The 26216-nt window shown below is 45.0% G+C and overlaps 1 protein-coding gene across 3 annotated transcripts in view; it reads left to right on the plus strand.

The window, feature by feature from the left end:
* The window catches only part of R3HDM4 (R3H domain containing 4), an 87610-nt gene that overhangs the window by 54494 nt on the left and 6900 nt on the right, over nucleotides 1–26216 (plus strand). For all 3 annotated transcript variants that reach the window (XM_029613456.1, XM_029613455.1, XM_029613457.1), the window contains exons 4-7: nucleotides 3072–3195; nucleotides 4523–4608; nucleotides 6331–6416; nucleotides 7485–7540. In XM_029613456.1, the coding sequence (XP_029469316.1) occupies nucleotides 3072–3195; nucleotides 4523–4608; nucleotides 6331–6416; nucleotides 7485–7540 (352 nt within the window). The remainder of the gene's footprint in view (nucleotides 1–3071; nucleotides 3196–4522; nucleotides 4609–6330; nucleotides 6417–7484; nucleotides 7541–26216) is intronic.

Raw genomic sequence — 26216 nt, forward strand, 5'->3', positions numbered from 1 at the left:
AGTAATGGTAGAAAATAACAATTGCTACATAGATATAAAAAGCTTACATTCCCAAAGGATCAGCTGTACTATCATGTCCAGTGCTCACTCTCTCCCCTCTTTCTTTCTCGCTGTCTCTCCTTATACACTACAAACGCTCGTGAAAAGCAACAGCGTTCCCTCCCTCTTAAGTTCTTATCAGTTTTCAGAAACAGCTGTGTGGCCTTCATACTCTCTCTCAGGCTTTAGTATAAGTTAATTGCTAGTTTTCTCATCATAGACTTAGTGGAATAACTAAATAAACAGACTCTTGCCAGTTCGTAAACATTTCACAGTGCAAGACAATAAACAGGAGTTCACTCAGAGGTTGGCCTGTGGCCTTCAAATTAGTTTGTATCTGGGTGAAAACTCTGAATCCATACGGCCTAACCTCTATATACATCCTCAGCAAAAAGTAACAAAAAATGACTCCAACAGCCCCCGGAGGCCCCACATAACTGGATCCACTCCCTCGTGATCCAGATCCACTTGGGGCTCCTTAATTCCTTGTGTTCTTAATGAGCTAGGTATTAAGGGTGACAACTCCTTCCTGTGAAAAAGGCGGACCACCTTCGGATCATACCCCTTGACCCCAAAGGAGCTTGATCCTGAACCTCATCCAGGTACATACCATCTGAATGGGGATCCACTCCTGACGAATCAATCGCTGGAGAGTCTTCGGCCGCTGAGCTATCTCCTGCCTTCCCCTGGGGCAACTGATGAGCCAGAAACCTCCTGACTCTGGTTGCGCCACCAGGAGGAAAGGAGCACGGGGTCTCTTGGCCACAGTCAGCCCCTACAGATCTAGGACTTCATATAGTGACTTCCAACTGCCCTTTTCACCAGAAAGGCTTTGTGCATTATTAAAACAAAATCTGGAAAAAAATCCCCTGCCCAGTCCAGATCCTGCTCCAGGAGGTCGTCCTCCTCCTCCAACAGAGCTTCCTGGAACTCTGGAGGCCTTTGCTCAGCTGGCAAAAGCGGTGGGGGCAGGGCAAGCCTCCCTGTAAGCCTTGTCATTCACGGCCGCGAAGGAGGACAAAATGGCCACCGTTCCCGACAAGACAGGGAAAGCACTGTTGGGCTGCCCTGATCCTCCCGCGCTGACTGCAGAGGAATGCTGCCTGCTCGTGGCTCCCCGAGCTGCCTTCCTTGCCGTAGACGCGGCGGGAGCACATGTCTGAATGAGAGAGTCGCGTGCATGTGTCCCCCCACATGTGCACTGCCCGCTGCGAGGCATTGTGGTAGAAGAGCACCAGGAACTTGTAACAGCTTTTTTTTTTTTTTAATTAAACAAGAGTCACTGGAGCACCGCAGGAAATCTAAACGGGACAGACGATGACCATGGAACGCCGAGCAGGAGAAGAACCTGACCGGCCAAACAGACGAGTTAGTTTTTTTTTTTTTTTTTTTTTTAAAATAAAACGTTATACTTGCATCAGGCTTTGGCTGTCCACCTGAGGTAGGGAGGAGAGGGAACTGGCCCCACCAGATCTCCCCCCTCAGCGGGTAAAGGCAACAGGCAGTCTCAGGGGTTTCCAACCCACACCCCTGCACTCGAGCTCCTCTGCCTGAAGGGATGGCCCCACCAGGACCTGCCGACCTTCAGAGAGGGCTAAGAGAGGAAACACCTCTAATGCCTTTTCCTAAGTATCCTATCTTCCCTCTTTTTTTAATTCTCTTCAGACTGCAGGATTTTCACCACCTTCCATCTGCTGGAGACAGAGAAATACTGAGGGATTGCAGGTGGTGCACCAGGTTATGTGGCAGTGTCAGTGAAACTTTCTCTGTCTCCATCTGCTGGAAGGGAGGCAAAACCTAGGAGTCTGGACTGATGTGGGAGGGACATACAGGGAACCATGGTTTTTGGGTAAAGGGTGGGTGTAAACATGATTGTTATGGCCTATGAAGATCCTTCTCTGTTGTTGTGTTGTATATAATTGTTTTGAGTTCTATGATATTATGGTGGTTTCAATAAAAATTTCAGGTTTAAAAACAAAACATGGTTTTACACAAGTAAATACGTATTTACCTGCATAAAATCTTTAGCTTGCTATCCCTTTGGTGTTTGTTTGCCCTGTTAGTTTCTTTTTGTTCCTTGTGCTGTGCTAGTGTGACTATAGGTTCCTGCAGCCTGCTTGCCAGCTGCCTTTTCCTTATGGGCTGCTGCTGAGGAGCTGATGCAGGCAGCAGAGTGTGCTTATGGATGGAGCAAGGGACTTTTTTGTTTTTCTTTTCATCTGTTGTGTGAATGTCGAAGTATGAATTTAGTACAAAGCTGCCTTTAGGAAGGTTTGTTAATCTTCAAGTCTCTGACACACGATGGCAGATACAGTAAACACTGGATGCATGCACCCTTAGCTCAAACAAACAATGGCAGCAGGAACCAAATGGAAATATCATCCTTTCTTCCTCTTTGCTGACGCAACGTTGCACAATAACCTTCATTGCCTTTCTGAAGCGATGGTTTCCGTTTCTCTGTGGTTTTGTGTCTCCTCTGGGAGACCTTTGCACGCTGGCAGAGGAGCAGTAAGCCTTGGCTACGTATTTGGTTGCTGGCTGTGTGGCTTTCCTCCTTGACGCTGAGAGGGCTGAGAATTAACGAGGCTGGACCGACGTGGAAAAGGCATGAACGTAAAGTGTTAAGTGGAAGCTAAGGGAACAGCTGCTAAACGTTTTTAGTAGTTGTTTTGTGAAATTTTATCTTATCTTCAGACTTGCTTTGTAGTCCAAAAGGACAGTCCAAGGTGGCTTACAAGTAAGTCCAAAAATACTGAATATATAGTAACAATATAAAATGTTGTGTAAATACAAATATATCTAAATGTAGAATAATGAATTAGAGTAAATGGCTGCATATGATAACTGCTGGAGACGTGGGTGGAACGGGAAGATGCAGGCGTGGTAAAGGAGCTCTCTGCTTTGCCAGGGCTTTGCTTGGCTTCCATAGCAAGGCGCAGTAGTCTCACTTGGTTTCAGAAGAGTTGGACTTCAGGGTAAGGAAGCTTAGAGCAGACTGCAGGTCCATAGGTGACTTCTCTTTCCTCTCTTAGATTTGGAACGACTTCATGAATCGTTCAGGAGAGGAGCAGGAGAAAGTTCTGCTGTACCTGGAGGAGAAGGCAAAGAGGAAGCCAAAGACGAAGCTCTCTGCAACTGCCGAGGATCAGAGGAAAGGTAGCCGTGCAGGAGCAGCGCCGGCCCCGCGATATCTTGGGAACTTTATGACCAGAAGGATGAGAGGGAAAACCAGCAAAAGTGCTTGGTTTGCCATTTCTAAGAAGTGGTGTAAAATTTCTCATATGCGCTTTTTGGGGTAGATTTTAAAAAAGTGCGCCTTCGCGTACTTTTGTTGGCGCATCAGGCGCAAACAAAAGTATGCTGGATTTTAGTAGATACGCGCGTAGCCGCTAAAATCCTGGATCGGCGCGCGCAAGGCTGCCGATTTTGTGTAGCCGGCGCGCGCTGAGCCGCGCAGCCTACCTCTGTTCCCTCCGAGGCCGCTCCGAAATCGGAGCGGCCTCGGAGGGAATTCTCTTTCGCCCTCCCCTCACCTTCCCCTCCCTTCCTCTACCTAACCCACCCCCCCGGCCCTGTCTAAACCCCCCCCCACACCTTTGTCGGGGGATTTACGCCTCCCGGAGGAAGAAGTAAATCCCCGCGCGCCAGCGGGCCACTAGCGCGCCGAGACGCGACCCGGGGGCGGTTCCGGAGGGTGCGGCCACACCCCCGGGCCCGCCCCTGAAATGCCGCATCCCGCCCCCAAAACGCAGCACCGATCGGCCCCACCCCGACACGCCCCCCTCAAAAAACCCCGGGACTTACGCGAGTCCCGGGGCTCTGCGCGCTATGGAACATAGCGCCGGTGCGCCTATGGAACATAGGCGCACCGGTGTGCAAGGCCCTGCTCGCGTAAACCCGCCCGGATTTACGCGAGCAAGGCTTTTAAAATCCGCCCCTTCATGTTCCTGGTTTGATGGGTCCTTGCAGCGTGAGACATTTCTCTTGTTTTATTTCTCTTAGTATTGTTTGGATGGAAAACCATAAAAAGAAACCCCATAAAAAAAAGCCCCCTCTGCAGGGTTGGGTTAGTGGCGTGCTGAAGAGCCGCTTCTTTCCTGAGTTGGATTGGTGGGATGCTTGGGGGTCTGCTTCCTTTCCTGGGTTGGGTCAGTGGTGCACCAGGGGGTCTTAAGCTGTGCTATTGCTTTGGTTAGGGGTTTTGTTGTTTTTTTTAATTATTTCTAGCCTTTGGATTCTCTCCTATTATTGCTCTCTCTTGTTTTTCTTGCTTATTTGTTATATCTTTGCTTCTCAGTGAAATGCATTTACATAATGTTCCTATGACTTTAGTCCTGCTTGGGTGCCTCACATACCAGTTATGTGCCAGGCAGCTGGATAAATGCATTAGTGAGTGTCTGTGGCTGAGGGAAGGACTGGTGAGGCTCTCCTCTGACCCTGCTCTTTACCTGTATTCTTAGGTGACCCGTTTCTTTGTTTTCAGAATACCCTGCATATACGCCCCAGGAGTGCTTCCAGCGGATCAGCCGTCGCATGCGTTCTGCTCTGCGCCGGCGACAGATCCCTATGGTGGGTATTGAGGGAAGTGTGACTCGTGTAGGGAGAGGAGGAAAGCACAGGAGAGGGTTTATGGAAAATTACTATGCAATGTAAAGAGCAGGAGATGCGACAGACTCCAAAGGGCTAGATAGACAGCTGAAATCCTCTTGCTACATCTGATCAAAAAATGCTATTTTTCCTCATTTAAGAATTGAGGATATTCAGGTTCCCCACTCCCAACCAAAAACATTTGAGAGCTACCAATTTTGGAGTCCATTTGGTTGAAAAACTTTAGCCTGGAATTAGGAGATGAGAGAGCAGCGTGGGGTGCTGGGTTTCCAGTAACTTTAGCACAATCTATCAGCTTGTGCCTCTTCATTCGGCTCTGTGATTGCAAGCATCATTGCTTTTAATTTCCTGGGTCACAGTGCTCCAAAGGCCTTTGTTCTATCTCCTACACGTACTCTCATGCCAGGCTAGAGAATTAAGCCATAGCTTCGCCCTCCTGCTGCTTTTATTTTATTTTTAATCATTCTCTTGAGTGAAGTTTTGTACCAAATCCAATAAACAACTTTAGAGAACTAAAAAAAAATAAAAATTGATACAGGATAGCAAGAAAAACAAATTCATTGTGTATGAAACTATACAGAAGTGTTTGATCTCTAAGCCTATTTGGCAGCTAACGTTAACCGTGAGTGAGTGGAGACGTGACCTGGTGGTTAGAGCCAGCCGGCTGAGAGCCAGGGTTCAAATCCCATGGATGATTCTTGAGACTTTGGGCAAGACACTTCACTTTCTGTCTCGGCTACAAATTTTAGGGCCTGATTTACTAAGGCTTTTCTTCCATTCAGTGTCTATGGGGAAAAATGCTTAGTAAATGAGGCCCTGAGATTGTAATCCCTCTGGGAACTGGGCAGTACCTGCTGTACCTGAATGACTGACTCACCCTGAGCTCGGGCTTGGAAAGGCGAGAAATTAAACCTAAATTTGGTAATCAGTGAGCAGCTATTTAAAAGCCATTCTTCACTTTGCCCGAGTTTTTGTTCTGGTGTTCCCAGCAAGGATTAGAGAGGGAACCGAGCACATTCCTTTCTTCTTCAAGATTGCTGACACTTATAACCTTTGTGTGAAAGCTGACAACAGACTTTGGACTCTGTGGAGCCTGCACTTTCTAATGCAGCACAGTACCATAGTAAATGACAACAGGAAAAAACTAACTTGGTCTTTTCAGTTTGCCCAAATGTGATTTTTCCATTTAGGGTAAATGGATACACAGATTCCCATAATCCCTACTGCAGCTCCCCATCCACCATGTCTTTTATCTGAACTTTCATCTTCTTTCCTACCACAGACCTTCACATCAGTCCCAAGCAAGTGCCAAATAGTGACCTCACCCATCTCCACTGGTAGTCCATTAAAATAATAGATAATAAAATAATACAAGATAAGATAAGCCTTATCTTTCTTCGATTCTTACAAGACCAGCACTAAATCCAACACCCAGGATCCCATCAATTACTTATTACCAAATTGTCTAATAATCCACACATTCACCAAAATTAGTAAAGCCACTGTCCAAAATATCTGGCCTCCCTGTGCTCATTGATGGTTCTAATCATGGTCATTCCATGCAGGATACCCCAGTGCCTTCTTGGAAGATCAGTTTAGCCATACCACTGCTGTTAGGGTCATAACCACCACTTTGTGTACCCATCAAGGCCTTTGTTTAATGGCTAATGTTTATGTTTCTAGGGCACTCTGGAGTGTTTAGAGGAGGAGCTGCTTGCATTTTTCTCTGTCACCCCTCAGTCTGTGTATACTGCTCTGCTGGACAATAGGTAACTTCTGTCTCTCATTACTGAGCCGAGTAGGGGAAGTCCTGCAGAGTTCTCCCTGCTTGGGCTCTGGGATGTGTCAGGGCTGAGCATGATTCACACATGAGTGAAACCAAGTAAGCGTTGGCAGCTCTTGCCATCGTTGATGAGGAAAGAAAAAGAAAAAAATCTCCTCATTGTCCAGGAGCCTAAAGGTTTAAGGTCCATATTCAGCGGCAACTAGCTGGATAAGCTCTGTCTTATCTGGCTAAGTGGTGTGGTTAGAGGCTGCAACTTAGCCGAACAGATATCCAGCTAAGCGTTTATCCAGCCCAGTGGTGAGAGGGGAATGGGCAATAACGAGGAGGAGTTGAGTTAGCCAGATAACTTATCCAGCTAACTCTGTTCACCCAGTAGACCTGTCCTAAAGGTAGCCATATAAACGTATCCAGCTAACTTTAGGATAGCCAGATATATTCAGCAGCGTGACTAAGTTAACTGGATAATTTTATCTGGCTGAGTGCCTGAGCCGCACAGCAGCTGAATATGGACCTCTTTGTTCTTATTGCTTGGGAGTGATGAGAGTGGCCAAATCCATAGGTTTGTGATGAAAACGTCTCCCCTGGGAAACAGCAGCAGTATGAAACAGTTGAATATTCTGTTTTTGTGACACACAGAATTGGCATTTCATTTGAGAACAAAACAACATGGTAATCCAGCTTTGCTGGACCAAGCCAGAAAGCACCTGTGGGATGCCTTCACCTTCTAATAGTGTTCTCAGCAGGAGCTGCTGGCTGTGCAGCCAGCTCATAGTGGTGTGCCGAGGAATGGAGTGTCACTGCACTGGGTTTGGGAGACATTTACAACCATGAAATTTAGACCTCACCTGAAAGTGTTTAATAACTGTTTGGTCTTTAACAGGAGGTGTAGTGAGTGGAACAGTTCTGTACAAATATAGAAAGATCAAGAATATGCAGTATAATGGCCGTGCCTTTTATATTCCCTTTCCCCCTTCACACTCATATTTTACCAGTAAGGGGGCAGACCTAAGATTGATAATACAGTAAGCACATCTGTCCCTGTTCCTTCCAGCTATGAGAGACTGCTGCTGCACGCACTCTGCCAGTACATGGATCTCGCCTCAGCTAGTAAGTGCTTTCATGTCACATTATCATATACTTTCAACTGCACATGCCTTTGCCCAGTGCGCTTGTCCCACTGTTTAGTGCTGATAGTACAAGGCTCCTCCCCTTGGTGGAAAGGGAGGAGCCTCGTGCTCTATCTACATTGTTTCTTTTGGAGGGCGAGGGGTGCATCCCTGTAAGTGTGACATGGTTTCAGTTGTCTTGGATCCTTGGGGAATGGAATTGTACCAAGTAAATGGAACATCCAAGCAGACCATGCCCATCTGGTAGTCCAGCATCTGCTCACTTCTGCATCAAGGAAAATCCAAATTATGAGCTCGTTACATTTTTTTTGAACCTGGTTACTTATGTTTCCCAGAAAGCATCAAAGCAAGGAACAATCAAATAAATAAATACAATAATTTAAATCTAATTTCACAAAACATAGCATTGTATTTTAAAAATTATAACCATTTATAATAAGGCTTTAGTTCCCAACCCTCCTAACTGAGAACATTATATTCATGTTGTCAAACCCCCCCCCCACCCTGCCCACATACACACACACCATATCGCAAACGCTTGTATGTGCATCCACATCTTTACTTTCTTTCTAACATGGACTTTAAGAGGTACTCTATTTCAAAGTAATTTTGAAAAGCAACTAAATGCTTTCCGCCTTGGGGCCGACAGTCTTGGGTCCATCAAAGATGGAACATTAGTAAGGCCTGCTGTGAGGAACTAAGGGTTCTCCCTGGGACAAAGTGTGACGACAAATCAGCCAACTAAGTTGGTGTAGATGAATGCCCCAAACTTGAATTGGAACTCCACCAGTAAGTGGTGGAGCTCTCTCAAGATAAGGATTCTCTGTACGTACCCGGATCAGTCCAGACTCCTGGTTTTGCCTCCCCTCCAGCAGATGGAGACAGAGAGGTTTTAACGGACTCTGCCCTATACCCCTGAGGTGCCACCTAGAGTCTGTCAGAATTTCTCTGTCTCCAGCAGATGGTGGAGGTGCAAAATCTTTAGTCTGGGTTTGGTGTTAGGTTAGTTTGTTGGTATTCGTTCCTTCAGGAATCTTTAAAAAAAACAAACAAAAAACCCACAAAGAGAGAAGATAACAGAGGCTCTGGAGCAGAGGGTTGGGAGCCCTGTAACTGCCCGTGGCTGAGGGTGATACGGGGGAGCCCTGTTCACTCACCCTCTGAAGATCTGCACATAGGAAAAAACAACACTGAGATGATTTATTTAATTTCTGAGCCAGCCTAGCGGTCTCTCTAGACCCTCCTTCCTTCAGATGCCGTTTTCGCCGTCCTTTTCAGTTCCTAAAAGCTCCCGGGGGTTTGTCTTGGTCGCACTTTTTTCGGTCCCCGATCCTAATTTAGCTCGGGGATCATGCTACATGGTGTGGCCTGCGGGCTGGAGTTTGTACCGGATGCTTGTTGGGAGGGGCAGGTTCTTCGGGGAAGCCGATTCTGGCAAAATTGCATTGCAGCAGCTCTAGAGCACGCAGGGACCCTGGGAGGGCAGAATTGCTGTGGCAGCCTCAGGACCCTTTTCTTCTTAGCGCAGGTACTGAAGCCTTACTGCGAATGTTCAGGGAGCAGGAGAAGGCTGCCCTGGGGGAGGGGAGCTCCCCGCCACCTCTTTCGCCACATCCTGCTGCCCCTGGGGGGGGGGGGGGGGTGACTTGCAGGCAGCTCAGATCTCTTCCTCAGAGGAGGAACAGGGGAGGACTTGGATGAGTCTTCTTCCTTGTTCTCCGATTTTGTTTTGTTGCTGCATAAAGCCTTCAAATCACGGAAAGCAGCAAAGAGCCAGGGTACTAAGGTATCCCGCGAGGTCCCAGCGTCGCTGGGTGCTGGGACAGGAGCCTCATCACTCCACAAGCGTAGCAAGTCACACAGTGGCATAGAAGCCCCCAAGGCCAAACGCCCTCTCTGGTCCCTTTCCGGTCCAATGGACAGTTCAGATACGGATGGTGCGGATGAAGGGGAGTCTCCTCCGCAAGCCCCTGGTGAGGAACCGGATGCAGATCAGGCTCACCAGCTCCAGCCGGCCAAGCCAGTGGGCGTGCCTCTAGTGGAGGGCGATGATCCCAAAGTGGCCCGCCTATTCAGAAGGGATGAACTAGGTCCACTTATCCCGGCCATTCTGGAGGAGCTGGGCATTGAGGTTTCTCTGGAGGACTCACAGTTGGGGCTATGGGATCCGGTGATGGTGGGGCTCAGGGGTCCAGCTCGATCTGTTCCTTTTCATATGTCTGTTACGGATCTTTTGTTTAAGGAGTGGGACACTCCGGACATTGGTTTAAAGGTAAGTCGGGCTATGGACAAGTTATACCCGCTTCGGAGGAAGTGCTGGACCTCCTTAAGGTCTCTAAGGTGGATCCTGCGGTCTCGGCAGTGACCAAGAAAACCACCATTCCGGTAATGAGAGCCACTGCCCTGAAGGATTTGCAGGATCGCAAATTGGAGTTGCAACTTCAAAAGATTTTTGAGGTTTCCGCCCTAGGAGTCCGGGTCGCTATGTGCAACAGTTTCACGCTATGAGCCAGGTCTCCGTTGGGTGCAGGATTTGCAAGCAACAGCATCCCTTTCTGCGAGTGAGGCGGTGCAAGCGGGGTGCCTGGAGACAGCGGTAGCTTACAGTGCTGATGCGCTTTATGATCTGTTATGGACTTCTGGCAGGACTATGGTCTTGGCCGTGTCCGCCCGCAGGCTCCTCTGGCTTAGACATTGGGCTGTGGATGTTTCGTTTAAGGCTCAACTGGGTTCCTTACCCTTCAAGGGTAAGCTGCTTTTCGGGCGGAGAATAAAATCCATAGGTTGCTGAAGGATAGATCCAGGACGAGAGGATCCTTTCCTCAATGGGCGAGATTTTGGGGAAATCGCCAGTTTCGCTCTTCACGGTCCGCTGGTTCGTCCTTTCAACAGGGTCCTGGCTGCCAATCTTCTTGGAATCAGTCCTTTCGAGGGTGCCGGCCTGCCAGAGATGGTGCCCCACAATCTCTTGGGGGTCCCAAGAACAGGGGGGAGGTTATCCCTTTTTCTAGAAGAATGGACCAACTTAACCTCAGATCAGTGGGTCCTCAGTATAGTAGAACACGGTTACGCGTTAGATTTTGCTCGGCCGATCCACGAGCGGTACATGGTTTCCCCATGCAGGTACCACCAAAAAAGTCGGGCGGTACAAGATACTCTGCGGCGGTTACAGGACCTAGGCGCCATAGTTCCGGTACCCGCAGGAGAGCTCAGGTGAGGGTGCTACTCCATCTACTTCGTGGTGCACAAGAAGGGGGGCACCTTCCGTCCCAACCTAGACTTAAAGAGAGTCAATCGGACTCTAAAGGTGCCTCGTTTTCAGATGGACACTCTTTGCTCGGTGATAGTGTCTGTACACAAAGGGGAATTTCTAGTGTCTCTGGATCTGACAAGCTTACTTGCACATTTCTATACACCTGAATCATCAGAAATATTTGTTTGCGATCCTGGGGCATCATTTTCAATTTTGCGCTCTACTATTCGGTCTGGCGATGGCGCCCAGAGTCTTCACCAAGGTATTGGTGGTTGAAGCTGCGGCCCTGCGAAAGGAGGGGATTCTGGTACACCCCTACCTGGATGATTGGCTGATTCGAGTGAAGTCAGAACACCTTTTCAGAACAGCGGTGAGGAGGGTGCTACAGATGTTGAGCTCGTTTGGTTGGGTGGTCAACCCCAACAAGAGTCACCTGGTTCCCTCCCAGTCCTTGGAGTTTTTGGGTGCTCGGTTCGACACAATCTTGGGAAAGGTTTTTCTTACAGAGGAAAGATTGTCCAAGCTTCTCACTCAGATGGAGTCCTTGTGATCTATGTCTCGTCCCAGGGTCTGGGATTATTTGCAGGTCCTTGGTTCGATGGCTTCCACTCTCGAACTGGTGCCTTGGGCCTTTGCGCATATGCGTCCTCTTCAGTCAGCCTTGTTCTCCCGGTGGAATCCACTCTCCAAACAGTTTCATCTTCTCCTCCCACTGATGGATTCGGCACGGTCCAGTCTTCTTTGGTGACTGTGTCCAGACAATTTACGGCGGGGGGTGGATTTGGAAATTCCCTCCTGGATAGTGGTAACCACCGATGCCAGTCTCTCCGGGTGGGGAACGGTTTGTCAAGGAACGGCAGTGCAAAGCCAGTGGTTAAGAACGGAATCCTCCTGGTCGATCAATTGGTTGGAAACCAAAGCAGTTCGGTTGGCACTGCAGGCCCTCCTTCCTTTAGTAGAGGGATGATCAGTGACGGTACTTTCCGACATTGCGACGATGGTGGCTTACATCAATCGTCAGGGGGGGGGAACCAGGAGTCGTCCGGTGGCGGCAGAAGCTCAGCTTTTAATCAACTGGGCAGAGCAACACCTCTACAAGATTGCTGCCTCTTACATTGCCCAGGGGTAGACAATGTGCAAGCCGATTTTCTCAGCCGCCACCAGTTGGATCCAGGGGAGTGGGAACTCTCCGAAGAGGCCTTTCGTCTTCTGTGTACACGCTGGACCGTGCCCTCCATGGATCTCATGGCGATGTGCCGCAATACCAAGGCTCCTCGATTTTTCAATCAGCGACAGGAACCAGGAGCAGAGGGGGTAGATGCTCTAGTCCTTCCCTTGCCAAAGGATGTTCTGTTGTACATTTTTCCGCCGTGGCCGTTGGTCGGAAAAGATCTGCGCCGCATTGAAGCTCATCCGGGCAAGGTGATACTCGTGGCTCCGGAGCAGCCGAGGCATCTGTGGTTTGCCGACCTTCTGAATCTAGCAGTGGACGATCTGCTGAGATTTCGGCCATCTCCGAATCTCCTGCAACAAGGCCCCATTTGTTTTGGAGAGGTATATCGCTTTTGTCTAGCGGCATGGCTTTTGAAAGGCAGTGATTAAGGAGTAAGGGTTACTCGAATGCAGTTATTGCCACACTCTTACGTTCCCGTAAAACTTCTACCTCCATGGCGTCAGTTAGAGTTTGGGGAGTGTTTGAATCCTGGTGTCTAGACCCACGAAGTGCAGCCATCCAGGGCTTCAATTCTGGATGTTCTGGATTTTTTACAGGCTGGATTAGCCAAGGGGCTGGTGTTTAATTCCCTACGAGTTCAGGCGGCGGCCCTTGGTTATTTTCGTGGAAAGGTGCAGGGGGTTGTGCTAGCATTTCATCTGGATGTGGCTCGTTTTCTCAGAGGGGCTAAGCATTTGCGTCGTCCTGTACGGAACTCCTGTCCTTCATGGAAGCTCAATCTGGTTCTCCGCACCCTTTGTAATGCTCCTTTTGAGCCATTGAAACGAGCAACCCTGAAGGATCGGACATTGAAGGTCATTTTTCTTGTGGCTATCTCCTCAGCAAGGTTTCTGAGCTTCAGGCCTTATCTTGCAGGGAGCCCTTCTTACGGATTTCTGAAGCAGGAGTCTCTTTAAGAACAGTTCCCTCCTTTCTCCCGAAAGTGGTGTCCTTTCATTTGAATCAGTCAGTGGAGCTCCCTTCTTTCGCGGGTCTGGATTCTTCTACTCCAGAGTCTAGGGATTTAAGGAAGTTGGACATAGAGGGTGTTGTTGGGTTACTTGGAGGTCACGAACAGTTTCCGTCTTTCAGACCATCTGTTCATTCTGGGGAGAGGTCATAAAGCTTCAAGGGCCACTATCGCACACTGACTAAAGAAAGCTATTGTTTTGGCTTACCTTGTTCAGGGCTGTCTGATTCCGGTTGGTCTTAAAACTCATTCTACTTGATCGCAAGCAGCCTCGTGGGCGAAATGTCAACAGGTGTTGCCGCAGGAAATTTGTAGGGCGGCTACCTGGAAATCTATACACACTTTTGCCAGGCATTATCGTCTAGATGTCGGGCCCCTGAGCCCGGTTCCTTCAGGGCCAGTGTACTCCAAGTGGGATTCTCTGTCCCATCCTGGTTAGGCAAGCTTTGGTACATCCCAGGAGTCTGGACTGATCCGGGTACGTACAGGGAAAGGAAAATTGGTTTTTCCTGCTAATTTTTGTTCCTGTAGTACCATGGATCAGTCCAGAGTCCCGCCCATGGGAAAACGGAGTCCGCTCGGCCGGTAGTTAGTCATATTTCTGCAAGTTTACCGAATGCCCCCCTTTTCAGGGAAAGAGTATTGGCATGGTTTCGTTCATTGAGTTGCAAGTTTTTCATTCCCTCTGCTCTTCGGGGGGAGGTTGTTTATGTGGAAGTTATGGTTTAACCTTTCTGCTTGGGTACAGTGTAATACTGACAAACTCTAGGTGGCACCTCAGGGGTATAGGTCGGAGTTCGTTAAAACTTCTCTGTCTCTATCTGCTGGAGGGGAGGCAAAACCAGGAGTCTGGACTGATCCGTGGTACTACAGGAACGAAAATTAGCAGGTAAGAACCAATTTTCCTTTATATTGTCATTTTTCTTAGTGCCTGTTAAGTGTTGCAGCCATGGTCTGCAACAATTGTAATCTCCTAAGGCACAACTGGGGAAAGACCCTGATACAGGGAATTGCAAAAATCCAAGTGACAGGTCACCAAAAAATGGAAGTCCATAGTTAAACCTTATTTTGCAATAAAACAGCGCAATTGGCATAACTGCAAAAACACTCTGGAGATAATTTTCAAAAGAGTTATGCACATAAATGTAATAGCAATTTAAAAATCAATTTTCACATGTAAAGTGCACTTATGCATAAATAACCTATGAACAATTCAATTGCATGTAGTGGCAGTTTTCAAAAGCCCACTTACATGAGTAAAGTGCATTTACTTGAGTAAAACCCAGTTTTATGTGTGTAATTGATTTTTAAAATCGGGCCCATTGTGAACAACTATTGAGACCTGATTTTACCTAGCATACCCTCAAACCTTTTACAAACTTTCAGTATCTGATCTGCCCCTAAGGCATTTATTCAAGACTAAACCCAATTCAGCCACAGCTCCCTACCTGTCCACCAATACATTTAGTCACCAGGTTAGTTCCTCCAGTACACACTGTGTTTGTCAGTCATGTCTTCTGTGTTTCCTGCCTCTTGTTGCAGGTAATTCCTTAAAAAATGAAAAAGCCTTTTTTCAGGAAATCCTAGTATTTTTCAGTTAAGCAAACCAGGAAAACTCAAGGTGTAGTTCATTGTGAAAACTGGTCTTATGTAGACACCTAGGGTGCTTTACAAGGGCAAAATTGGTCTCCCCCTTTAAACTTAGCTAATCATTTCTGTTGCAAATGTTTCATGTCACTGTGCTGGACTCTACTGAGTTAGCTATTAGTGAGTTGTTTTGTTCTAGTAAGGCTTTCCTTCTGCTGTATATGTCTTGTTTCTGTGCCAGTTGAGTTGATGGTTGTTTGTCAAGCAGTGCTGTTTTACAGCTTTTGCAAAGAAGAAACCTTCCTAGCATGCTTTGTTTTTTTCATTAGAAGGCATAGTAGATAATACATTGAAATCATCAGCTCAGTGTACTGTGACAATCAAAAAAGCAAACAATGTTATGAATTATTAGGAAGGAAATGACTAATAAAACGGTGGATGTCATAATACCTCTATCGCTCCATGGTGAGACTGCATCTTGAATACTGTGTGCAATTCTGGTCGCCACATCTAAAAAAAAAAATGTAGTTGCACTGGAGAAAATGCAGAGAAGGGCAACCAAAATAAGTGGCATAGAACTGATGCCTTACGCGGGAAGGCTAAGGAAGTTAGGGCTGGTCAGTATGGAGAAGAGACTACTGAGTGGGGATATGACAGAGGTCTGCAAAATCATGAAAGGACTTGAAAAAGTTATTGTCAATCGGTTATTTACTCTCTCAGATCATGGACTGCCCCCTAGTCCTTCTGTTAAGTTAGCAAGTAGCTCATTTAAAACAAATCAAAGTAAATTCCATAACCTGCTATTAATTAATAAGCAGTAGTAGCTTGAAATTTATTTAATGTTTGGGTACTTTCCAGGTACTTATGAATTTGATTGGCCACTGTTGGCAACAGGATGCTGGGCTTGATGGACCCTTGGTCTGACCCAGTATGGCTTTTCTTATGTTCTTATTTTCTTATCCAAACATACTCTGTTGTCTTACAAATCTCTAATACAAAAATGGGTTATGGGCCCAGGCAATGCAAAAAAAGATTGAGATCTTTATCCATTCTGGCTTTCCCTAACAGCCAGAGCAGAGTGAAATAAGCTCCCAAATAAGAAAAACAAAAAATGTAGGAGAAGCCAGGTAAGAAAATTGCAGAGCCAATTTAAACAGCAACCTGCAAAGATTTTCTGTAAACAAACTGAATGTAAAAAATCTGAAAATGCTGTGAATCATATTGAAATGCTGAATTCCAGTAATTTGACCAACCTGAAGATTTAATATGTTAATTCTTCTAAAAACTAAGGGACATAGAATCTGATCCACTTGATATAATAACTACACAGGAGGTATAAAAAAAATACCAAGAAGTCAAATGATCAGGATGCCATGAACATAATTCAGACAATAATAACATGTTTCTGAAATTATTAACCAGACTGCAGCAGAAGGAACAGGCAAATAGAGATGTCTTTGCAAAAACTGAGTGAGGTAAGAGTGAAATAAGTAGTCAAAAGTTTACTACTACATACATACAGCTTGTGAATAACTCCGAACCCTAGGAGTTCCAATTGAGGAGGCAGAAGTTGCATCACTAGCAATTCAAGGACTCCTTCTAACATACTATAGGGTGGCCAGAAGTTTTGATGTGTGCAACGACTTCACAAAAAATCTGTCATTAACTTAAGAATATAAGAAGGGCCATGCTAGGTCAGACCAAGGATGATCAGGCCCAGCGTCGTCTCGTCAACAGTGGCCCATTGCAAAAAGTTGATCTAATTGTTCACTCCCACAACACGTCAGAAAAGGGATTCTCCAGATACTGAATTGGCATATAGTGCACGTAGAGTCAGGAGAAAATTCAAAGGAATTAACAGAAAATAGAATGCTATCACTGCTAGAAAAATGGACATTTTGCAAGGGACTGCTGTTTTGAATCCAAGGGAAATAAAATAAAAATCTCAAAATGTGAAAAGGGCTAAATATTTTTTTCAAGCAGTGAAAGGGAGTCTAAGTAAACATAATTGGAGAGCAAAAATACCCAAACAATCATCTAATGACCAGAACACCATTAAGAAGCAAAATGTATTCCATGTAAAAACAAACCATATAGATCGAGACAGTTGACAGAGCCATTTTCAGTAGATTCTAGTGCCACAAATCATTTAACTGGATAATGTGAATTACTCTCTAACTACACTATAACAGTGACAGATGGCATGTCCAAGGAAGCAGTAGAAGTATTCAATTCAAGCCATAAGGAGGCAACAATTAAAAAAAAAAATGGCTGAAGATGTACCTTATGTACTTGATTTTATCTGAAAATCTCATATCAGTTTCCAAACAAATGCTGGATTGGAAATGATTTTTGGCAAAGACTGTTGTGAAGTAAAAATTGGCAAAGAACATTTATTCACTGTCTCGAAAAACTGGCATATATTGGATCAATGCTGAGGCTATACCAGTGAGTGATTGTGCAAGTTTTGATACGAACACGTTGCACATTTGATTATGAGCAAAAGGTGGGCTCTCTTTTTCCATTTTTGGTGGGAGTGTCCTGAGATTCAGAATATGGAGATGACTTTAATCTTTGAAATGACAGATTGTAAGGGGTTAGAAGACCGTAAAATGTTTTTGTTGGGGTTATCAGGTTCAAATATCTCTTCTAAAACTATGACGTTAACACAAGTCGTCATTGTAGCAAGATGTAAAGTTTCCACTTAGTGGGAAAAGTGCTATGCTTACCAGGCTTGGCATCCTTACAATGTCGTATTGGGAAGGTGTACTATATGAGCAAATTGATTGCAATAAAGAATGATTCTTTTCTTAAATTTCAAGCAATATGGAGACCCTTTTGAACTATGGCATGAAGTGTGACTTTGCTTGTTTCTGTTGTACTATATACTAATCCCCTCACTGCTTATACTTTTGAGTTTAGGTGGGGAGGCTTAGGACTGTGGGGTTGTTGGGGGGCGGAGTTGGAAATGTGAACCATGTTTCGTATTTGGAAGAATTTATTTGCTCCTGTATTTGTTGTTCGTTTTTGGGGTTTTTTTTAATTGCTCACTATGGTTCAATAAATTTTCAAATTAAAAAAAAAAAAAAAAGAGTATTTAAGTTCAATTTAAGTTCAAGTGAAGTTCTAAAGATGATGTGGGGCAATTATAAAGCACAACCAATGATAGATGGCTATACTCAATGATATGGAATAGATTATCAAGAAACATATTCACCAGGAATTAAAATGGCAACTCTTAGATTATTCATGTCTTTAGTGAATTCCCTGAAGAAGGCGTTATGTATTTTACCAGATATTTAAACATGAACTAAAAACATTGCTATTCAAAAATGCATATAATTTAACTTAACACCAGAATATATAGAACACTAAAATAAGCACAAAAAAAAAATCATGAAGAATAAATCAAATGTGAGAATGGAAGATTCTCAAAACTCACTAAGACTTAAAAAATACCATTTTGTTTGCAAATACCTTACTCTTTGCCTCATGTATTAGATCAGTTTTAAGATGTACTAGTACATTTTTCTTGATATCATTGCCTGACTGTGAATACCTCCTCTCTAACCAATCTTTGTTTAGAACATAAGAAATTGCCATGCTGGGTCAGACCAAGGGTCCATCAAGCCCAGCATCCTGTTTCCAACAGAGGCCAAACCAGGCCACAAGAACCTGGCAAGTACCCAAAACACTAAGGAGATCCCATGCTACTGATGCTAGTAATAGCAGTGGCTATTCCCTAAGTAAACTTGATTAATAGCAGTTAATGGACTTCTCTTCCAAGAACTTATCCAAACCTTTTTTGAACCTTTGTTGGTTGTGTTATAATCATGAATGCCACTTTGTAAACTGTTGTGATCTACGCATGGAACGACGGCATATAAAATGTCTAAATAAATAAATAGTAAATGAATAAAATTAAATTATGCAACAATTTGAGAACTACACATGGAACAGTCTCCAGGAACTGATGAAGAGGAAAAGATGGCAAGAGTTTGAAGTTCAAAAAGGCAATATATGGATTAAAACAATCAGATTGAGCATGATATGACAGACCAAATACAATGCAGCAAGGGTTATCAACAAATAGAATCAGATTAATGCGTCTATATACTGCAGCAAGAAGAAGAATGATGCTATATTAGCTATTTATGTAGATGACATACTAGTAATAATGGCAAGTTTCTGCAAGGAGCAAAGAGTTTTCTAGAAACCAAGATTGAATTCAAAGATTTAGGAGAACCAAGTTGGAGGGAGGAAATGACGTCGTCAGGGCTGCCGGTTGCTTAATTTGGGAGCTCCTTCACCAAGCGGTCAATCCGAGCTATTATCTCGACCATCAGCGGTTTTGCTCTCCCAACTCCCTAATTCTGCTTCACAGAGGTCATCGCTGTCCATCAAGTGAAAATCGGTGCATTTTGCCAGTTTTCTTATCAAAAACTGGACTTGAATCAAGAGGTTGCCCAACCAAAAATGTCCGCAGTCGATGGCAAAGCTAATGAAGGAGAAATAGATGGTACTCCATGCGAGTCAGACTCAGCCGTACCTACGCATGCGGAGATTTGCGGCTGGTACAGTGACCTGCGGCAAAATATTAGAAACTATAACCAAGAAATAAATGGCCCGAGAGAGGAAGTGACGTCACGATCGCAAATGGCCGCCTAGAGATCAAGCTCCCAACCCCTCTTTAAGAATCCATCGCATAATTCAGCAGTCCAACTGCTGATCAAAGGAACTTTAATAACTTTCACAAAAATAAAACAGCACGATGTCGGCAAGGAAAAAAGTTCCTGATTTAAATCAATTCTCATATGAAACCACCGCGCTGAAGTTTGCGGAGGCCCTAATCGTTGAGGAAAACCAAAATGGCGATGGCAGGCCAGAGATGCTGGAACGCAGCGACTGGCAGACTACGATCTCGCAGACCGACACCCTGCCCCCGTCCCGGGAAGATTTCCAAACCTGGTTTGGTGAGCTAAAAGCAGATATGTGTTCCTTGAAGCAGGAATTAAAAGTGATAGTCAATTGTGCCACTTGTCCTTCTCAGACAAGATATTAAAACCTTAAATTCTTGTTGTAACAAATTTATATGGAAAGGGAGAAGGGTGAAAATATCACTGATGAAACTGTTACCCCAAAACTGCAGGGGGATTGAATTTTGCTCATCTCAAGTACTATAATATGGCAGCCCAATTGGGTAACCTGGGGGAATGGCTCTCTGACCCCATTCCTCCCTGACCATGCAAATGGTGATTGATTAATTATGAGCCATCAATTCACCCACGCTATGTCCTACATGCTCAAACAAGGGCTCTCCCACAAGCGGTAAGAAAAACATGGCAGATCCTGCATAATAATACCTTATTCGGGTTGGCATGGGAAATTTCTCCCTGTCTACTGCTCAGAGGTAACCCGGACTTCCCAACGGGGAACACAGCTAGGAAGAGAAGGTACAGAGAAGGGCTACCAAAATAAGGGGAATGGAATAGCTTCCCTATGAGGAAAGACTAAAGAGGTTAGGACTTTTCAATTTGGAGAAGAGACGGCTGAGGGGGGATATGTTAGAGATGTTTAAAATCATGAGAGGTCTAGAACGGGTAGATGTGAATCGGTTATTTACTCTTTCGGATAATAGAAAGACTAGGGGGCACTCCATGAAGTTAGCATGGGGCACATTTAAAACTAATCGGAGAAAGTTCTTTTTCACTCAATGCACAATTAAACTCTGGAATTTGTTGCCAGAGGATGTGGTTAGTGCAGTTAGTGTAGCTGTGTTGAAAAAAGGATTGGATAAGTTCTTGGAGGAGATGTCCATTACCTGCTATTAATTAAGTTGACTTAGATAACCACCGCTATTACTAGCAATGGTAACATGGAATAGACTTAGTGTTTGGGTAATTGCCAGGTTCTTATGGCCTGGATTGGCCACTGTTGGAAACAGGATGCTGGGCTTGATGGACCCTTGGTCTGACCCAGTATGGCATGTTCTTATGATCTTATATAAACACTTAGAGAAAGATAATACCAATGAGCTGCAGACCTTTTATGACCTACAATCAGGGAAGCCACATACATGGCAATTCTGTGTGGAGCATTTAGGATTTGACAGCACAGACTTTCTGACATATAAGCAGATTGTCAGTTACATTCAACAAATCTTTGAAAGCTAAAAGGGGGGAGTATACATAAGGAGCCTTCCAAAGATTTATGCATCTGGGGAGGATAAAGAGAATTTCCATGTCTCAGGCTTACAGGTACCTGCATTCCCTAACCCAGTGTGGGCCAGTGGATTCGCTGGCAGAGGTATGGAGTAGAGATTTGGGCAAACATCTTACCAACATGGATCTGGTAAAGGGGTTGAAATTTACAAGCGCAGCTACTGAATCCATGACGGTAAAGGAAATGCAGCTCAAGTTGCTTTTTAGAATTTACTCGTGGCCAATCAAGGCTTATAAGGCTAGGGTTGCTCTAACAGACAATTGTCTAAAATGTCACTGCCCGAAGGCTATATTATTACACTGTTTATGGGAATGTACCAATATAATGGGATTCTGGATGGACATTAAACAATTTGTCTAAACACGTTTACATAGTGAAATACCGTGGTCAGTCACTTTTTGTCTATTAGGCTTACATGGGGAGAGGAATGCAAGAGCTGGAACCAACGAGTCTCTTTTATTAAAGGTGACTCTTATGGCAAAGAGATGTATTTTTACTCAGTGGCTGGTGGACACCGTGCCTACACTGGGCATGTGGAAAGGTAACATGGTAGACCACCTGTTACTGGAAGTAAGGTCAGTAGACCCATTGGTTGCAAAATCTAAGCAAACATTTTTAGGTGTTTGGTCTCCCCTGCTCCATCTGCTGCCTGCGAGTCGTGTAGAACTATTTAAAGAACTACGCTGAGATCCAACCATAGAGGGGAGGTGAGGAATGTCTCAAGGTAATAGGTGTGACAAAATATCAACAGTAAAGGCCTACTGGGGCTAGTCCATGTTTCCATATCCTATTGTAATGTCTGCGAATGTAATCAACTACCTGGGAATGGCTGTACTAAAGTGGTGGGGGAGGGTCTAAGGGAAGGGGGAGTGGGGGAAGGGAAAGTACGAATGGGGTTGAAAGTTTCAGGATTGCTGTATTCTACTGTTGGGATGTATTCTAAAGTTGTATGAATATTTTCTAACTTTGTATCGAGAATTGGAAGCTGTTAAATTATGCTATCATTGAAAAATATAATAAAGAGAATATACAAAAAAAAAAATAAAGCGATAGTCAGTGACCTTTGGCATGACCATGAGGAACTGGGGGCAGGGTTGAGGCCATAGAACAGCGGGTAGAAGAGCAAGACTACGCTACAGAAAACCTAAAGCGTGAAGTCAAGCAACTCCAGGAAGACAATGCCATGTTGAGAGAGTGGGTCGACGATCTGGAGAATAGATCTTGTAGGGAGAACCTACGGATCAGAGGTATCCCTGAGACGGCCTATGTAGTCTGCAGTAGGATAATTAAAGACATTTGTGACCTGTTACTGGCTCATCCGTGGGGGAATGTCCCATGGGACATCGTGGTTTGTTTTCACGAATATGGTGTGAAAGAGTGGGTACTGATCCAGGTGAGGAAGAAGAAAGAAATGCTATGGCAAGGCCACAAAATAGAAGTCTTTCAAGACCTATCTGCGACCACTATTCGAAAGCGCAGAGAGTTCAGGGAAATTGTACAAATACTGAGGAATGGGAACTATCAATATAAATGGCTGTTCCCCTTCGGCATCACTATCAACGGAGAGACCTCGAAAGTAAATTCTGTGGAAAAAGTGAGGAAAGTTCTGATGGCAGCCGGTTTAGTTGTCCCTATCAAAACAGGAGGCACCTCTCTGGCTGGTGTGGGGAATAAAGGACCACATCAACGATTGCAGAGGTTTCCACACAGAGGGAAACAGCTGAGGAGAAATTTGGGCAGCTCAGCATCTTCGAAAGACAAGCCAGCTGATCTGTAACAGGAAATTTTTGCGGAGGGGTTTTTTTGGATTAACAGCTGAGTGGACATGGCTGGGGCAGTTGAGTAGGGTTAAGGTTTACCCACTAACAGGTCATCTTGCGGTGAAAAAATAATGCTTTCTTTTTCTGTCAAAATGTATGAATTGGGGGGGGGGGGGGGGGGGGGAGATGAGAACCGGGTGGCTGGGGATGATCCGTGAAGTCTTTCCTCGTGGAAGTAGGAGTAGGAGGAATATGAAAGGGGGGGGGGAACGAATAAGGGGACAGGGGACAGGCTAAAGGGTGTTATTGATTATGGGAAAAAATTAGTGGGACCAAGTCGTGTAGCTAAGATATCTTGAGCTACCAGAACACAGGAGGGGAGAAGACTGTTTTACCTAAACACTGGGGGGGCTTCCCCACACAATTTTTTGCCTCCGCCTCCAAACTCAATAAGTATTGCGGGGTGAGTATTTTATTTTCTAAGAACATAGTGGCTGAAGTACTCTGTCATAAAAGACATTAATGGTAGATACCTTATTATAAAATTCAGAGTGGGAAATTCACTTTACACCTTGGGGAATGTATACTGCCCCAATAAGAGAGAGATCTTTCTTGGAAGGGTTTTCGAATATACAACAGTAGGCAGAAGGGCATGTTATTGTGGGAGGGGACTTCAATATGACAAGGTACCCTTTTCTTGATCATAGTGGTGGTTAGGAGGTGTAATATCAAAGGCAAATAGGATGGTTAAATCACAAGCAGATTGTGATAAATTGCAGGAAGACCTTGTAAGACTGGAAAATTGGGCATCAAAATGGCAGATGAAATTTAATGTGGATAAGTGCAAGGTGATGCAAATAGGGAAAAATAACCCATGCTATAGTTACACAGTGTTAGGTTCCATATTAGGAGCTACTACCCAAGAAAGAGATCTAGGCGTCATAGTGGATAACACATTGAAATCGTCGGTTCAGTGTTCTGCGGAGGTCAAAAAAGCAAACAATGTTGGGAATTATTAGAAAGGGAATGGTGAATAAAATGGAAAATGTCATAATGCCTCTGTATTGCTCCTTGGTGAGATCGCACCTTGAATACTATGTACAATTCTGGTCGCAGCATCTCAAAAAAGATATAGTTGCAATGGAGAAGTTACAGAGAAGGGCAACCAAAATAAGGGGAATGGAACAGCTCCCCTATGAGGAAAGACTAAAGAGGTTAGGACTTTTCAGCTTGGAGAAAAGACAGCTGAGGGGGATATGATAGAGGTGATTAAAATCATGAGAGTTCTGGTACGGGTAGATGTGAATCGGTTATTTACTCTTTCAGATAATAGAAAGACTAGGGGGCACTCCATGAAGTTAGCATGTGGCATATTTAAAACTAATTGGAGAAAGTTCTTTTTCACTCAACGCACAGTTAAACTCTGAAATTTGTTGCCAGAGGATGTGGTTAGTGCAGTTTATGTAGCTGTGTTTAAAAAAGAATTGGATAAGTTCTTGGAGGAGAAGTCCATTACCTGCTATTAATTAAGTTGACTTAGAAAATAGCCACTGTTATTACTAGCAACAGTAACATGGAATAGACTTAGTTTTTGGGTACTTGCCAGGTTCTTATGGCCTGGATTGCCACTGTTGGAAACAGGATGCTGGGCTTGTTGAAACCTTGGTCTGACCCAGTATGGCATGTTCTTAGACTTAAAAATATTGGCTAAAATTTTAGCAGATAGACTTAATGTTGTTATGCCTTCCATTATTCATCTGCATCAGGCTGGCTTTATCACAGGTTTATCACAGGCTTTATCACAGGTTGCATGACTTCTGATAACGTACGCAAGATTGTGGACATCATCTGGTGGGAGAAAAAATGGAATGATCCTTTTCTCCTACTCTCTGTAGACGCTGAAAAGCATTTGATTTAGTACATTGGTTTTTTTCTTTTTAAAACTTTAGAAAAGTTGCAATTTGGACCTTTTTTCTCCAATGGCTTCGAAAATTATATGATAATCCCAAAGCATGCATAAAGGTTAACCGGGGGGATACTCTATTCTGTTCCTGGTCGGTAGGGGTACAAGACAAGGTTGTTCTTTTGTCCCCTCTGTTTTGCAGTTTTCGCCGTTTGCCACGAAAATTAGAGCAAAGTGGTTTTGGTATTACAGTTGGGACTTCCTCATCCAAGATGTCTTTATTTGCGGATGATGTTTTGTTTACGTTATCTAACCCAGAAATAATACAAGCCACAGTTGATGAAATGGCAAGCTTTAGCACTGTTTCTGGGTTCACAGTCAACTGGGAGAAGTCTGAAATTTCAAATTTTATGGTCCCCCCCCAATTCCCAAGTTTTAGTATTAAAGTCACAGTTTCTGTTCAAATGGTCCACTCACAAATTAAAATATTTGAGGATATACATTGGTGATAGTCAGGATCTCTTTCAACTGAATAATGTCAGAATCTATAAAGATTTGGAAGAGTGGAATATTTATTTTATTTATTTATAACTTTTTTAATACCGAAGTTCAGGTAACAGAATTACTTATCACTCCGGTTTACATTATAACAAGCTTGATTGACAAGGTTGATTCGCGTGAAGTCTTAGGTGGACTGCGAGAGATCAGTGCACATGGTGATGTTCACATTGCAATCCCTAGGTTGGGTAATCAATGTGCAGAAGAGTCACTTGGAACCCACTCAGAAGTTGATTTATCTCGGAGCACAATGCGATACCTTGCTGGGCAAAGTGTTTCTAGCGGCAGACCGAATAGGGAAGTTGCAGGAACAAATACATTCCCTTCTTCGAAGGAACTATCCCACAATGTGACATCATCTTCAGGTCCTGGGCTCCATGGCTTCAACCTTGGACTTGGTTCCTTGGGCGTTCACTCACTTAAGACCTTTACAGCATGTGCTTTTGTCACGCTGGAGCCCGGTGTCGGAGGAATTCCATCTACCAATGCTTCTACTTCCGTAATCCAGAGCCAGTCTGTCATGGTGGCCGTCACTGGACAGTCTAGAACGGGGTTTGGATTTGGACACTCTGAATTGGCTGATAATCTCCACCGATGCCAGCCTCTCAGGTTGGGGGGGGGCGGTGTGTGCAGACAGGTCCGCCCAAAGGCTCTGGTCAGCGATGGAAAGATCCTGGTCCATAAACCGGCTTGAGACCAGGGCTGTACGTCTGGCCCTGTGGGTGTTTCTTCCCTGGATCCAGGGCAGAATGGTGCGAGTCTTCTCGGACAATACGACAACAGTGGGGTACATCAACCGGCAAGGCGGGACTCGAAGCCTGCCATAGCACTGGAGGCACATCTTCTGTTCACCTGGGCGGAGCACCATCGCGAGGGCATTGCCGTATCCCATGTTGCGGGAGTAGAGAATGTGCAAGCCGATTTATCTCAGCTGTCAGCAACTAGACCCAGGGGAATGGGAACTATTTCTCGAGGCATGGAATCTTATTTGCGCCAGATGGGGAACTCCTCAACGGGATCTGATGGCAATGCAGGCGAACGCAAAAACAGTTCGCTTTTTCAGCTGTCGCCGAAGACAGGGCTCGGTGGGCATAGACGCTTTCGTGTGTCCTTGGCCCACGGGCATTCTGCTGTATGCCTTCCCACCCTGGCCCCTCATAGGTTGGCTTCTCCGTCGCATAGAGCAGCAC

This window comes from Rhinatrema bivittatum, chromosome 8, assembly GCF_901001135.1.
Source record: "Rhinatrema bivittatum chromosome 8, aRhiBiv1.1, whole genome shotgun sequence".
NCBI classification, from domain to species: Eukaryota; Metazoa; Chordata; class Amphibia; order Gymnophiona; family Rhinatrematidae; genus Rhinatrema; species Rhinatrema bivittatum.